We start from the raw sequence: 15,816 nt of genomic DNA, 5'->3' as shown, positions 1-15,816 counted from the left end.
ACTTCCTAGAAGAAGAATAATAGTCCTTTATGTAACCGGCAAAAAAGTACGGAGCGATGTTTCAGATAAAAACAAAATTGAAATAGAAAATTGGGTGAATTTTCACAATTTAACCATTATCCGTAATATTGCCTACTTTAATAGGTTAGTTTGTCGGGTTATTTGGGTCCCACGTTTCATAGCATCATTATTAAATGTTATTTAATGTCCCGAGCTAAAGTAGGCAGTACCTACTAATACATTGCTACTATAGAAATGGGAATAAATAGTCATATGATGAGAACCGGGAAATACCGGTACCGAGTCTTCAGTACCGGTTCTTTTGACACTATAAAATTCCCGGGAATTCCCGGGAATTTGAGAACCGGGAATTCCCGGGAGCATGCCCTAATGGCAGCAGACCGGACGATAACGATGAGGTTTCTTCACTCCACCAGTGCTTAGCGCCGACCTACGCACGGCTTTGGTGGCCAGCAGTTTACGAGGAGCCACTCCTCTCCGGACGCCGACCCACGCACGGCTTAGGTAGCCAGCTGTCTACGAGGAGCCTTTCCTCTCGTCGATTAACGCGGACTTTCGACACTTCGTATTAATTATCAAACTGGTTAAACGTTAAACGTAGCAAATCTAGTCTAAAAAACAGCCCGGATCACCAACGACTTTTTGACACGAAATCCACAAACCATCTGCCAAAAAACAAATTCAATCGTTTCTTTCTCGAACATTCTATCAAAATTTGAATTCAAAATAATCGCAAATATGCATTTTATTTTTTTACAAACGGCCAGTAGCGTTTCGCTACATAATGTAATTAATACTCGGGGACCATTTGTGCTCTCAACGCTTGCCATATTAGCTTGCGTGGTATGCGGTCAAAAGCCTTCTCCAGATCAATGAAGGGTGTAGGTCTTTCTTTAGGTTCTTGTATTTATCCATCAGTATTCTTATACAATGTATGGCATCCGTAGTACCTACTCCCGCTGTAAAGCCACACTGGTTTTCTGTTATGGTGGAAAGTTTATTTAGCCTGGTGATAATTACTCTTTCCCATATTTTCAGAGTGTGGGAGGTCAATTTGATAGCCCTATAGTTCTCACAGTCTGCAATGTTTCCTTTATTCTTGTAGAAGGGTATCATGTTGCTGAGCCTCCACATATCTGGCATCTTCCCGGATGTAAGGATGAGGTTGAAGAAATTTGTCAGCCACACAATTCCAGGTGCCCCAGTTTTCTTCCATAGGTCTGCCGGGATTTCATCAGGGCCAGTCGCTTTGCCATTTTTCATGTTGGAGATATGGCTGATTTTACTTCAGTAGGTTGTATCACCTCAATGGGGCCATGTACGACAGGGAGTAATGTGAGCGGTTTTTGCGGAAACTCCTCATTAAGTAGGTGTGTAAAATATTCTTGCCATCTTATGTTGATATCTTCATCTGATGTTAGCAGATGTCCTGAGGCATCGTTGATATATTTAGTTCGCTTAAAATCTTGGCTTTGCTTATTTCTTTGTTTGGCTATTTTGAATATTTCATTATCCGTTTCCGAATTTTCCAATCGGGCTATAAGGGTCTTGTTTTTAATTTCATTTTATTTATTTATTACACATTTTGAAATAATACAACTTCTTGCTCGTATCGAACTCGGTATTTATCTTAACATTGTATACAAACTATATGTAGTATCGGTCAGCATATTTATAAACGGTGGCTAAAAATAACTGCATTCCCGTTGCCAGGGAGGTTTTCGGATTATACTGAGCAACTTTTACTATAAGACCAACCCCGAAATCGCGAAAAAAAAATCTCCCCCTCATAGAAAATGAACCAGCCAGAATGTATGAAGCAGCCAAATTTTTTTTGCTATTTCGGGGTTGGACCCATAGTAAAAGTTGCTCAGTATAATCCCATAATCTCCCTGGCAACGGGAATACAGTTATTTTTAGCCACCCTCTATAATAATAGTACCTAATTATAAAGTTAATGCCTAATTATGAATGTTGTTATTCGTCAAATTCGTTTTATTTTCACAGGCGTATGGAATGCCTACTCATACGTAAGTCTCATATCAATCAATCATCAAGGATGAAGTCAATGATGTCTATTTTCAAATTTAACATAGATGGGATTAACTGGACGTAATATGAAGTCTGTGATGAACACGATATTCTGAGGAGTGGACACTGGCAGCAGCCTGTAGTTTCTCAGTATTGCGGATAAAGCGTACTTCATCTCATTCATTGCGAACTTTTGACCTAAAACAGAAATATGAACGTTAATAACGTTAATTTTTATCTTTCTGAACTTTACTGGCAAAATGAGGCAAAGCTGCGTTTTTGCCGCGAAATATGAACGCAGGCGCTTACCTATGCAGTTTCTGGGCCCAGCGCTGAAAGGGATGAAAGCGTAGGGATGCCACGTGGGCGGCTGCAGGAACCGCTCGGGTCGGAACTCGAGCGCCTCCACGAACTGGTCGCTGCGCCGCTGCAGCTCCCACAGCAGAATCGCGCAGTCCGAGCCCGCCGGCACTTCGTTTCCGCCAGTATCTGTGGAGTTTGGACAAAGTCCAGTTTTAAGCCTGACTCACAAAGCACTGTACCGAACGCACCGTGTTAATAACTTTCTGACGAGACACTTCCGTAAAATGTTTCGCACTTTTCGCAGATTTATTCTCAAACAATATCGCTTTCGCTTAAAACATGATTTTGACTGTTATCACAGTTTCTTGGATATGCTAAGTACGGCCGGGGATATGTAAGAGCGGCCCTCGCGTATTTCTAAAACTCCCAATTTAATTAATTTCAACTGTAGGTATGGTTCCATCCGGCAGAAAGTATGAAACTACACTTACAACTTTGTTTGTACCATTACGCTCCGTGATTGTTGCGCCATTTAGGGTCCTAGTTAAATCGGTTGTTCAATACTTACGCTATAGAATTTCCAATTTAGCAAGAACCCTAAATGACATAACAATCCCGTGTGGTGACTGTACCTACTTCTATAGCATGAAGAGTAGGTTAGTCGTGATGTATACAGGATGGCTAAAAAATAAATGCATTCCCGTTGCCAGGGAGGTTTTGGGATTACACTGAGCAACTATTACTATGGAACCAACCCCGAAATCGCAATAAAATATTTGGCTGTTTCATACATTTTAGGTGGTCCTTTTTCTATGGGAGGGTAAAAATTTTTTTCGCGATTTCTGTGTTGGACCCATAGTAAAAGTTGCTCAGTATAATGCCAAAACCTCCCTGGCAACGGGAATGCAATTATTTTTTACTGGTACTCAACTAACCCTTACAATACTTACAATATAGGTATGTACCTGATTCTCTCAGTCGCCAAGTCATATACCTACAGTCCTACATACTTAGCACCTCTCTAGTAGGTAGGTCCCTTTCTACCGAATAGTTTTGGACGTTGGTCGAGCAAACAGATTTAAGGTGGTTATCTGTAGTAAATATTTGCATCGCATATAAACAAGCTTAAATCTTATCAACGACGACGTATTAATGTCACAGAGGTTAATGATCTTAGTGATTATATTGTCAGTATATATTATTACAACCTTAAATCCATTTCACGTTTTCACTCATTCTTAAAGATTAAAGTACCTAAGCTTCTGCAAAATAATATAAATATAATTAAATTAAATACCACAAACGATGTGAAACAGGTCACCCGATTTTGATACAAAACGTCTAAGAACCACCGGTAGAAAATCAGCTTTCAAACATAAAACCGCTTCCTAAACTTAAAATTATGCTAATAGTTCCTTTCATGAAATCTACATGTTTGCAGTGTGCACAGATCATTGTCCGCGATGCAGTTTTCAGTAAAAACTTAAGGCGCTACGCGCTGTTTTTGGCCGTAAACTCCTACTTTCTAGAGTATATATTTTCTTAACGGTTCAACAAAAAAATATGAAAAAAATATATATGAATCTACGTTTTATGTACAACATTTGTAACGTTTGACTTTTTTCCTGTGACTTATAATTTTTCCAATAAAGGAACATTACGATAGGCCGTTTTGCGACTAACTTTACCTATTTCTACTAAACGGTTTATTCGATTAAAGTTATTTTTAAACTATAAATAAATGTTTTAACCAACACTACAAATGCAATGAAGAATAATGTTAATCAATCAATTTTTTTGTAAGAAATTGAATATTTTTCAACATTTCGTGCGTATGTCGCTCGAAAAAGGCGTGGCCGACAGTCGTGTGCTAGCTTTGAGACGAGGAGGCTGTGTCGCTCGTCGCTCCGTGCCTTCCTTGTTTTCTGCATGCTTGTGCTGAGCCCAAGTGCAATAAAATTGGAGTTATTATGGCCAAAGATTAGATAATTGCAGAAAGTTGATTTGGTTGTGACGTGCTTTAGCGCGCGCAACACGGTATTTCGCAGCCTATTATTACGAACGCAATAACAATATTTCCACTTATGTTACGTTTTTAATAAAGTTCGCTTCCTAAAAAATAATAATTAATTAATCAACATAGGCAATTTATCTTGTAGGTATATAGTTTGATTCAGAAACCATTACATTTTTAGGATTCTTCTTCTTCACCTAGCCTTTTCCCATATCATTTGGGATCGGCTCTTCTCATTCTTTCTTCTTTCTTCATTCTTCGCCAGGCGTACCTGTTCTGGGTCGTCGAGACATCTATTTACATTTTTAGGATTGTTACCTATTAAAATGATGTTAGTTTATTAAGTAAATTATGTTTTCTCAAACATGCGTGGAAATATTGTCATTAGGTCATTACGTCCCGTCCTTATTTGAACTTTTATAGGTATTTCCTCGCATTTTTTGAGAGAAGTACTTAGTACTTACATACATATTATTTCAATCGCGATAACATTTACCGGCCTTATGTTCATAAAATATACTTTCTTTGCTGTCTGTTTAATATCATACTCGGCAGGCTTAATTATAATAGGGATATCCCGGCCATGTGTAAATATTATAAATATCTTCTTTCGAGAAATGTTTTTATGTGCTAGTCAGCAAATGAGCCGCCTGTTGGGAAGCGGTCATCGTCGCCCATGGACTTATGTCCATGTTGCTTATGCAACATCACATGTATTAAGAAAGTTACAAAGGTAAACCAATAAAACGCAGGTTTAAAAATCAGTAAACTTTAATTCTCTTTGACAATCATTGTTATAAATTATTTATAACAATGATTTATTTACATTTGTCGTATGAACCGTGAAATGTAATTTACGACCTCCACTAAATGCATAATCTACTCATACATCATCATGTTTGAAAACAAAATATGTGCAAACAAAAGATATACGAGTATAGCGCCAACTGCGTGCCTCTGGGCTGTATCTAATTCTTTGAACCTCGTGGCGGTGCAGCGATACAAAATTCACGTACGATCGCAGTGAGCGGGGTAAGCGGGTGGTGCGGGTACAGAGCGCTTAGCTCCGCCCAGTCGCTCAAGGGCATTGGGCCTACCTATCGTCTTAAGAGGATATATAACCAAACGGAGACGCCTTGTCTCTAATGTTCTGAACAAAACAGTCTGCCGATTTTTGCGGGGGAGGGGCACGTCAAAAGTAAACGTAAAAATACCCATTTCAAATAAACGTCAGTCCATACATTGTGTATGACCATTGGCCGCCTATTATCGCCAGTATGACAAGTACCTACCTAATATAAAAAAAAATGATTTATTGTCGCAAAAAACAAACTAATAAATAACTGGAAAGACCGGAATTTTTTTTAAGCTCCGTTAATTTCAATATGGTAAAAGGTTCCAACATGAAGGTTGAACACCTAACCTCACCTACTCGTACCTACCTAATGAAGAAAAAGTAAGTTACTTTTACAGTAGGTACCTACACATTACGACACCACAGGTTCTATAATAAGCACATTACATTACTACGTCGAAAATTTAAAGGGCCATATGTACTGTAAAACGTTGTACGAATTGTACGATACACGTGCGAATAGGTAATTCGTACTTTTCGCACTTGTATCGTAATGTACTATTACAACATTTTATGTTTACTTACTCAATTTTAAAGGCTGTTCGAGCTTCCTCATAATGAAGTGCACCGGAGGATAGAGCCGCAGCGACTCCTTTATGCAACATTCTAGATATTTCATTTGGGACAAATCCGACATCGTTGCTTGTTGGTCAGGAGTTTTCAATATTTGATTGCATTCTTCGACGGCTTTATCCTGAATAAATGAAGATAATTCACTTGTAAAAGTATACAATTATGTAGCTTCTTCCTTTGAGGAAAATATTGTAAGGAAACTAGAGTATTGTTTCCTCTAAAATGGCAGGTTGCAGTTGCGTTTTAAAAAACTTTGTGGCTGCGTGTCCTTGAGATTGACATAATTGTGTCAAGCGGGTTTTTTAGTGAGTCGTTTTTTAGGTACCTACTACTATTAGGCAACTTTTATTAAATTATTAGGTACCTACGAGATACTTACTTATTTTTGAATTCATTTTGGGAACAAATCAAATTATTTATATCGAATATTTTGATTTGTGTTTTTAAGTACTGTGTATTTTTGTATTTTTTTCGTAAATAATTATTTTTGCTCAAATATGTGCAAGAAGTGATTTGAAAAGATTTCCAAGAAGATTTCAAAGATTTCCCTATGTAGGTTAAGAAAGCATTGAAAGTATGTGTTTACTTACTAGGCACCTTAATGATTAGAAAATAGGTACTGATTATGAATTTCGTAATATCCGTTTATTACCACTTATTATTAGGTAGAATAGGTAGGTACCTGTGCATCCGGATAACAGGCCAATAACATCAAAGTAAACTGAAGAGCTGTTGAAGTAGTATCATGACCCTGAAATTAAAACAAAATATAAAAGCTGCCTTCTTTGTATGATTTTAAGAAAATTTTTTTGAAGTGAAAACTTCTTTAGCGGCGCTGTGCACTTTTTGTGATGGGGAAAAAATGTTAAACTCGCGACAGCGTAAGACGTAAGACGGACACGTGACCTGATCGAAAAACTGTTACAATATCATTGAGTTTTCACTTCTGCCGGCACTCCCGGAGTGCAACCCGTTATTTTTTTTTATCTTTTTAGTTATAGGTACCTCAAACATGAACGTGTCTACTTCCTCTCCAATTCCATTTGCATCAATAGTACCGTCTCTTTCGGCCTGCAGTAAAAGATCGAGCATCGCTAGTCTTTTTTTACCCGCCACGGATATTTCTTGCTCATCGGTGTCATTCACAACTTCGAGAAACATATTTTTGAAGTGATTAGACTCTCTCCTTTTATCGATGACGCTGTCTCTGAAGGAGCGCACCAAGTCCAGGACCTTCTGCTGCTTGCGTCCGAGCCGAGTCCAAGGGAAGATAAGGTCGGGATACAGCCACACTCTCTGTGCTCTGTGGACGGCATACACTCCTAGTTTTAAGATAGAGTCCTTGTAGCTGCGCCCGGCGCTGCTGCTCTCACTGTCCAACTTGGTTCCCAGTGCAGTCTCTAGAAGATTTCACCCACTTTAACCAACCAACTAACATAGGTACTGACAGGGCAAGTTAAATAAAAGCGTAATAAAAAGAACGTAAGTAATCGTCGTTTAAAACGAGCAGTGATCAAACTCAAACCCAATTAATCATAATCTATAATCTTAAAACTAGATTTTTGGCTAGTGGACGACTTACCACATATTGAGTGCAGCGTGAATTCAGTAATAAAGGTGGAAACATTTGTTTTATCATTGTTGACCTCAGTAGCAAGTTGTTTTACCAATTTTCGTGAGTTTTCTTCTAGTATCGTATTAAAATGGCGTAAAATATTGAAATGAAAAGTCGGCGTCAGGATTTTCCGGCGCTGTTGCCATTTTTCTCCTGTAACATACCTTCATGTACAGTATTAAGCTGCAGAGATAACTGACCCCCCGCATAGACACATCACAAATCACAAATTACAGGGGGGTCAGTTATCTCAGTAGCTTACTGTAGATGTCACTCTTGTTTTAGATAAGCGTGTATATATAGGCAATATCTGGGAGACCGAGCTTTGCTCGGAAAACATGTAAAAGATAAGACCTAGCTAGATCGATTTATCGCCCCCGAAAACCCCCATATAGCAAATTTCATCGAAATCGTTAGAGCCGTTTAAGAGATCCCCGAAATATATATATAAATAAATAAATATACAAGAATTGCTCGTTTAAAGGTATAAGATAATCAAAAAAATATAAAAGACGCATAAATTTACCATCGCTTAACAGCAGCCCGTCCTTCAGCCACGGCTCTATAAATCCATACAGAAAACCTTTTTTGTTGTATTTCGTGCCAGATATAATCGCCTATAAAAAATATCGTTTAACAATGTAGAAAACAGCTGGTAGAGCTTTATATTCTTATATCTTCTACTTTGTTTTGTCTTTTATGTGTAAACTTGTTTATGTGCAATAAACTGACATACATAACACATACATACATGACATGTAATTTTAAAGCAGCAAATAATACAAAGTTTGACAAATCAAAGCGCTAAGTCCGATATAAAACGTATGTTCAGGTATTTAATTTTATTAAGTGTTATTAATAGATCCAATATAACTAAACGCACCTCGGTATCCTCAGGATTGCATATTACAATAAATTTCCTGGATGCAAGTTTGATTTTAAAAAACTGCTTATACTGACTGCCCAGCTTTCTAAAGTAATACCACAGTGTAACTGAAAGAAAAAAGATATTAAATAGGTGCAAAGAGAAAAATCACAATTAGTAAAACACTAAAATGCTACAATATCAACCAGTACACACCAGGGTCCATCAAAAAGTCCAAAGCATTTTCAACAATATAAATTCCCGGCGGGCCTGGAATTTTCTCAAACTGTTCATCGCTTCGTATCCACTTATTAACATAATATAAGGCAACAGCCAGTCCGACTAAATACAAGTACACCATCACTACTTATTATAATGTAGGTACTGTCTCTTCGCGCTCCGATCCTACAATACATCCTTTACCGGGAAGGACTGGCTGATATAAACACATGCACCTCGATAACATTCTCGTACTTTGCACGTGGCACGCGGCCCTTAGTAAGCTAATTGTTATTATTTTTTATCTACCTTAAAGATTTGTTGCCACTCACTTCATTGCATACCACGTCTTTACTTATAGACTTACTCGTAATATATTTTCTATTAACTTAAATACCTAAACTAAAAAAAAAATGGATCATCGCTATTTTTACACAAACACGAAAATTTGTTTACACAACACACAAAACATGCATGCCGACTCTGTTTCTACGTGGGTAAATATATATCTGAATTAAAAAAGTTGTCATTCTCCCAAATTAGTATCTCAAAAGTAAAGATAGGCCGTTTATTAAACGCATATGCGCGAGGGAACATGCGCACCAATGAAATGTGCATAAAAGCCATTTGCGCACCAATTTTCTGGAATATTACAAGTATAAGGGAGTGAGTACTTTCACGAGTGTATAGATTAGATAGGTACCCAAAATTTTTGTTTCCCAATATTTTTGTTTAAGAAGACCCAAGAAGGCAAATAAAAAATAAATAAAGGAAATAAAAAACATCCTCCGTTTTGAAATATTGAGGTCGGTTAAAAATCAACGGACATACAAAACCCAGTGGTCTAACATGGTTTGAAAATATATTATTAAACCAGTATTATTGTTCCTATATGTACATCCCAAGTAGCACAGATAGCTCTATAACTACTCACTTTTAGTTCTATCTAACGCTCTGTGCGTATTAAGACACTTATAAGAGCACACTCGTGGTCCTACAGCTGTATAATAGATCTCAGTGATATTTATATAGCTTAGGGCTGATTAAAAGCTGCATTACGGCTCTGAAAACTACCATTAATACGCAAAGAGTGATATAAAGGTATATTTGCTACGACCCTATACAGCTTTAAGGGTTATCAAATGCTTTAACCGTTATAAGGCCTGTTTAGTGGATAAAATTACGCCATGTGCTGTATAAGGAGGTAATTGTGGACTTTTATTACGTTGACTTATTAAGGGAGCACAAGTGAACTATTATGAAGCTAATAGACGTATAATGGAACACATGTGGCACATAATACAGCTTGTCGCTTAACATGTTTACCACTAAGCAGCTTTTATTACACTGACTTTTAAGGGAGCACGAGTGAACTAATATGAAGCCAATAGACGTATAATGGAACACATGTGCCGCATAATACAGCTTATCGCTGAACGTGTTTACCGCTAAGCAGCTTTTATTACGCTGACTTTTTAAGGAAGCACGAATGAACTATTATGAAGCCAATAGACGTATAATGGAACACACGTGGCGCATAATACAGCTTATCGCTGAACATGTTTACTGCTAAGCAGCTTTTATTACGCTGACTTTTAAGGGAGCACGAGTGAACTAATATGAAGCCAATAGATGTATAAATGGAACACATGGGGCGCATAATACAGCTTATAGCTGAACATGTTTACCGCTAAGCAGCTTTTATTATTCTGACTTTTTGAGGAAGCACGAATGAACTATTATGAAGCTAATAGACGTATAATGGAACACATGGGGCGCATAATACAGCTTATCGCTGAACATGTTTACCGCTAAAGCAGCTTTTATTTCGCTGACTTATTGAGGAAGCACGAGTGAATTATTATGAAACCAATAGACGTATAATCGAACACATGTGGCGCATAATACGGCTTAGCGCTGAACATGTTTACCGCTAAGCAGCCTATTATACTACCATTGGGACTGTCTGCATAGCGGCTGTTAAAACGTTCATAAGATGCCTTATAACTGTTTAGAGGTTCACTAGTGTATCAAAATAACGACTTGGACTTTATAGTGGTTCACTTAAGTATCTTTATCAGATATATAACAGTCGTATGCTGCATATAAGAATTTTAACGGTTCACGTTGCTTTTTAACATTGACCGCCATTTTATTGTATATAACCTACAAAATTGAAATTGCTTTTCCAACTTTTAAGGGTAACAATATGGTTTTGTGCCTGAGTTCTTAACCTAAATCATTAGTTTAGTACTTCCTATAACGTATTATTAACTTTTTATCTCATAATTCTGTCCAAACCACTGAAATACTTTTTACACATAGCTTATTTATATCATTAATTTAAATAAATACTGATTATTGTCGTGGCGCACTGAAATTTTCTTAGATAATGTATATATATAATGTCAATAAACTTGCATTCCCAAACATCTTTCTCGCATTAATATATAAAAGATCATGTACAAACATTTAACTAAACACTTTAACAAAATGACTTATGGTGTCGTTGCGCTTAAAGTTTTTGCTTCAATATAAATATATTCACCTCTGCGTTCGTCGTCACTATACTAAATATAATAGCTGATTTTTAAGGCAGAGGTGTAAAAGTATGTTATTAATTATCTTTTATTCAGCCCAACGTCAATCTTTCCCGGTATTAGGGCGCACATGTGACATATTAGCTGAATAAAGGGTAACTGGTGGTCTCTTACCCAGCCAATATACACCTCTTATAACTCCTGTTACCCCTTATAATTCCGTTAAATTGCTGCTACAACGCTCTTAAGTAGCTATGTGAACTTAAGGCTGCCTAATTTGTGCCCATTTAAGAGTTATAAAAGCTGAAAAGACGCTTATACAGCTCTTATGCAGCTTTTATATTCCAGCTTCAAGCGTATTCGTACTTCATTATGCGGCTGCTATATAGCTAATCCGTGCTACTTGGGATTTTATTGTAAGATGATGACTAGGTAAATGCGATCTCTGCGATCAATTCACTTAGCCATCATACTTAGGACATTCATAGAGGTTAATTATGGCAGTCGGCAATTATGTAGGTTTTTAAAGTAGGTACTCACTGTATAATGTTTATATTACGCTTGGTATTATTAATCTCTTTATTTATTTTTCGTCTTAAGTTAGGTATTTTTATAATATGAATATAAAAGTAAAATATAAAAACACTTACAAAACAATAAAAAATACATATAAACACATTATAAAAAAACCTAACCTAGAGTGCCGCCGGCAGCGGGGCAGGGCCCAAGCTGCCGGTGGTCAGGGCCGCAGAGTGAGGAACCGACGTACTTACTATACGCGCCGTGTCCAAAATTACCGCCTTCTGCATCTGACCCTTGATCCAACCACCCAGCGAGAGTCTCTCTAGGTGTTGGTCGAGACTCTTCGCTATGAGACCGTTCGCTGACACGACTATCGGAACAATGATCGTCGAGTCAACATCCCACATGGCGGTAATCTCATGAGCTAAGTCTAGGTACTTGCTGGACTTGTCCTTCTCGGCCTTCACGAGATTCTCATCATGGGGGATGGTGACGTCGGCGAGCACGACCCGGCGCTGCGATCGGTCTATCAGCACGATGTCAGGCTTATTGGCGACAATAGTCCTGTCAGTGATGATAGATCGATCCCAATAGAGCGTGGCACGACCATTCTCGAGAACAGGCGCAGGTAAGTACTTGTAGTACGGTACTTCGCGGTCCACAAGGCCGTATAGAAGAGCAAGTTGCTGGTGAATAATCCTGGCTACGAGATTAAGTCTGTGCAAGTACTCACCGTTAGCAAGATGAGAACAACCGGAAATGATATGCCTGAGTGACTCTCCGGGACGGCGGCATGCCCGACAAATGTCGACCGTACCGTCCTTCAGGATATATTTCCGATAGTTGTTCGTCATCATCACTTCGTCCGCAATTGCACAGGCAAAACCCTCGGTTTCTCCGAAGAGGTCCCCGAATCGTAACCAGTTCACCGACGCGAGCAGGTCCACATCGGGTCCCGTGAGGGCCTTGCAGAACCGCCCGTGTAGCGCCTTACTCTCCCATGCCGCCTTGCGATCCGCAGTACTTAGTACCACAGGTTTGCGCCAGTTCTCGTTTGCCAAGGAGAGCGGCGTGAGGTTCCTGTCTACTGCCACCACATCACGATGCATCCCACACTCGTTGTTAAGGAAATAATTCCTGAGATTGTACACCTCGCGGTTGTGGAGATCCTTGGCGTTTAGGAAGCCTCGGCCTCCACACTTCCGTGGGATGTACAATCTCATAACTGACGAGCGTGGGTGTAGCATGCGATGTGTGGTGAGCAGTGATCGGACCCTCCGATCCAGGGCGTCCAGCTCGGTCTGAGTCCACCTTATTATAATTTCCGGGGTTTTTTTCAGTAGCAAAAGTATCATAATACTTATAAGCGGTTATTTATACGAGCAGTTTTTCTATGGTGTAATATTAAATGTTAAATTTACATTGCTGCATAGCATAGCTTACATCAAGCGTGGCTCACTCCGCGATTTCGTCGCTTTGCTACAGGTAGCTACAAGTACATCCGTTCCACACCAATTTTGGTGGCTAGCCATAAGCAGCGCGTGGCGCTGTCGCCACCTAGCGACCATATCTGTCCTGATCGTAACAGACGCGTTTTGTTAGAGAGTGAGTCTTCTGTACCTAGTGCTATTATTATTAATTCTGTGCTTACATACAGAATATAATATACACACAAATGCAAGCCGTCACATAATAATATGTACCACCTGTATAACTGGTGTTTGTTAGTGTCCGACCGAAGATTCGGTTTCGGTTTTGGCCAAAAAATCATGTTTCGGCCTTGGTTTCGGTCAAACACGGCCAAACCTTTCGGCCCGGCCGATACTTACGAAATGGTACTTCGTTCTATGAAACTTAACTATGTGACAAAGACCAAAAGTTTTGGAACAAGTAGGACAACAATATTAATATACTGATTTATGTATAGGTACAGAAATTAATTGGTTTATTAGAAAACACAATTCCCCTAATGAGGGCGCCACTGGACGGTCGACGTAGTCTTAATATGTGTACCTATAAAAGCGGTTTTATGACATTTTTTCAACGATTTTAACAAGTCTATAAAAGTTTCGGTTTCGGACGAAACTAGAGCCATAGCCGAACATTCGGTTTCGGTTACGGCAAAAAAACATGTTTCGGTCGGACACTAGTTTTTGTTTGTGTGACATGCGATAAATGATTCTATGGTTCTAATAAAATAAAGATACTTATAATCCTACAGTTTTACGGCAATAATCAACCCCGCGCAACATCCGGTGCGCCAATCAAAGGTGCCCATCACTCGCTGTGTTGCCGCGATGGATTGCAATGGACAGCCTCTGCATCTGCACCAGGAACAACCCGGAGCGTGGGTCAAGGACCCGTTCCCGCAGGAGTTCCCCAGGACAAAGTATATTTTTGAATTCATAATATGGTATGATGTATGGCCACGTAGAAAAAAATGAGATTTTTGAGATTCAGTATTACCTAAATACTTATAAAAAAATAAATAGTATGGGACAATCTTACACAAATCGACTTAGCACGTAAGCTCAATGAGGCTTGTGTTGTAGATACTAGATATAATAGATATAGATTCAACCTTAATTAAAAAAAAATAAGTTTCCAAAAAAATGTTTCACAGTTGCCATATTGCAGGCACTATATGGTCTGTACCTAAGAACAGTAACATTAACGTTAAGTATGGACATACAACAGTCACTCAGCTACCAAATATAGCTCTTTTAAAATCACCCATCTATGGTCATCATAACATAATCAATTAATCATCAATAACAAGGCAAGGAGCTAACTGAATCCTCCAAAACAAGCCTTGCCTCCGGGCAAATTTAAAAAAATGTTAATTTAATGGTTCAAGTAATGTCCATGACCTAGCGCAATCTGGTCTTTATCACATGTTTATTTAGGTTATTGTCTTTATGTATTATATTATAAGTAAGTATGTTTTGATTATGCGAAGATGCGCTTATGCACTTTTATTATACGACAAAGTACGGTCAAGGAACCCATATATCTTATTGTGTTTACTGGACAGGACCAGATACCTACATGCATGTTCAATGAGAAAAAGTAACAGACATCCTATTACATAAAACTATAAATGCTAAAGTTTGGATGTTAAAGTATTCGTTGCTCAACAGTTCAAATGAACGAATTTGAATAAAATGTGTCTAAAGTTACTCGTATATTTTTTAACCTCATATAAATCTGCCTCATTTTGTAACTACTAGCGGGAGCATGCGCCGAACTGTGGAGTGGCGAAAGAAATGGGAGACCTACCCAGCAGTGAAAAACGAAATACCTAAGTCGATAATAAAAAAATCTTTTGGACGATTTTTTACGATTTCGGACTCGGTTAGCGTTTAAGGATAGTTTGGTGTCCAATATGAAGGTGATGTGAAGGCAAAACCTAAATGCCTAAATAAATCAAGTTCGCAACGGTGGCAAATAGGGTTGCCAGACGTACTATTATACAGGTGATTCATGAGACGTGAGCAGGACTAAGCCTGCACACTCAGTAACTGATAATTGATCGATCACCGTCGTATTTAGGAGAAACAACAACACTTTTTCCTATTTTTTAACTTTTTGGTGATGGCAAATTTAATTCTCAACAATCATGGTCACCCTACAGGACCTAATTAATAAACATAAAACCTCTTTAACCGTAATGGCATTTTGTTTACGAAGAAAATAAACTGTCAAACTTGAGTGATATACGAGTTTTCAAAAGTAACCAGACCGTGATGACAGTAATGACATTCAATTTGACACAGAATATAGGTAGTTTAGTATTCTAATTTTACGGTGACCATGCATGTCGTAAAAAATTAATAACTTTTTTTTTTCAACACGACTAGAAAATTAACGTTAACCTCACTAATACTGATACGAAATAGTTGCTTATAATTAACCGATATGCGCAGTGTTAGTCCTGCTCACGTCTCCTGAATCACCCTGTATATAGAGTCTGTGCGG

At 38.4% G+C, this 15,816-nt stretch overlaps 1 protein-coding gene across 1 annotated transcript; it reads right to left on the bottom strand.

Moving 5' to 3' along the window:
• Positions 1–1,966: 1,966 nt before the first annotated feature.
• LOC134789851 (cytochrome P450 4C1-like) lies at positions 1,967–8,931 on the bottom strand. The gene is made up of 9 exons (XM_063760515.1): positions 8,774–8,931; positions 8,576–8,685; positions 8,219–8,309; positions 7,660–7,845; positions 7,083–7,477; positions 6,760–6,828; positions 6,030–6,198; positions 2,362–2,541; positions 1,967–2,250 (listed from the first exon to the last, which is right to left on the bottom strand). Exons 1-9 carry the CDS (start codon positions 8,916–8,918, stop codon positions 2,087–2,089), a joined length of 1,509 nt encoding a protein of 502 aa, XP_063616585.1. The 5' UTR covers positions 8,919–8,931; the 3' UTR covers positions 1,967–2,086.
• Positions 8,932–15,816: the final 6,885 nt, after the last annotated feature.

This window comes from Cydia splendana, chromosome 4 (genome assembly GCF_910591565.1).
Source record: "Cydia splendana chromosome 4, ilCydSple1.2, whole genome shotgun sequence".
Classification (NCBI taxonomy): Eukaryota; Metazoa; Arthropoda; class Insecta; order Lepidoptera; family Tortricidae; genus Cydia; species Cydia splendana.
Note: the sequence above shows the minus strand (reverse complement) of the source record. Positions and strands in the feature narration are given on the sequence as shown.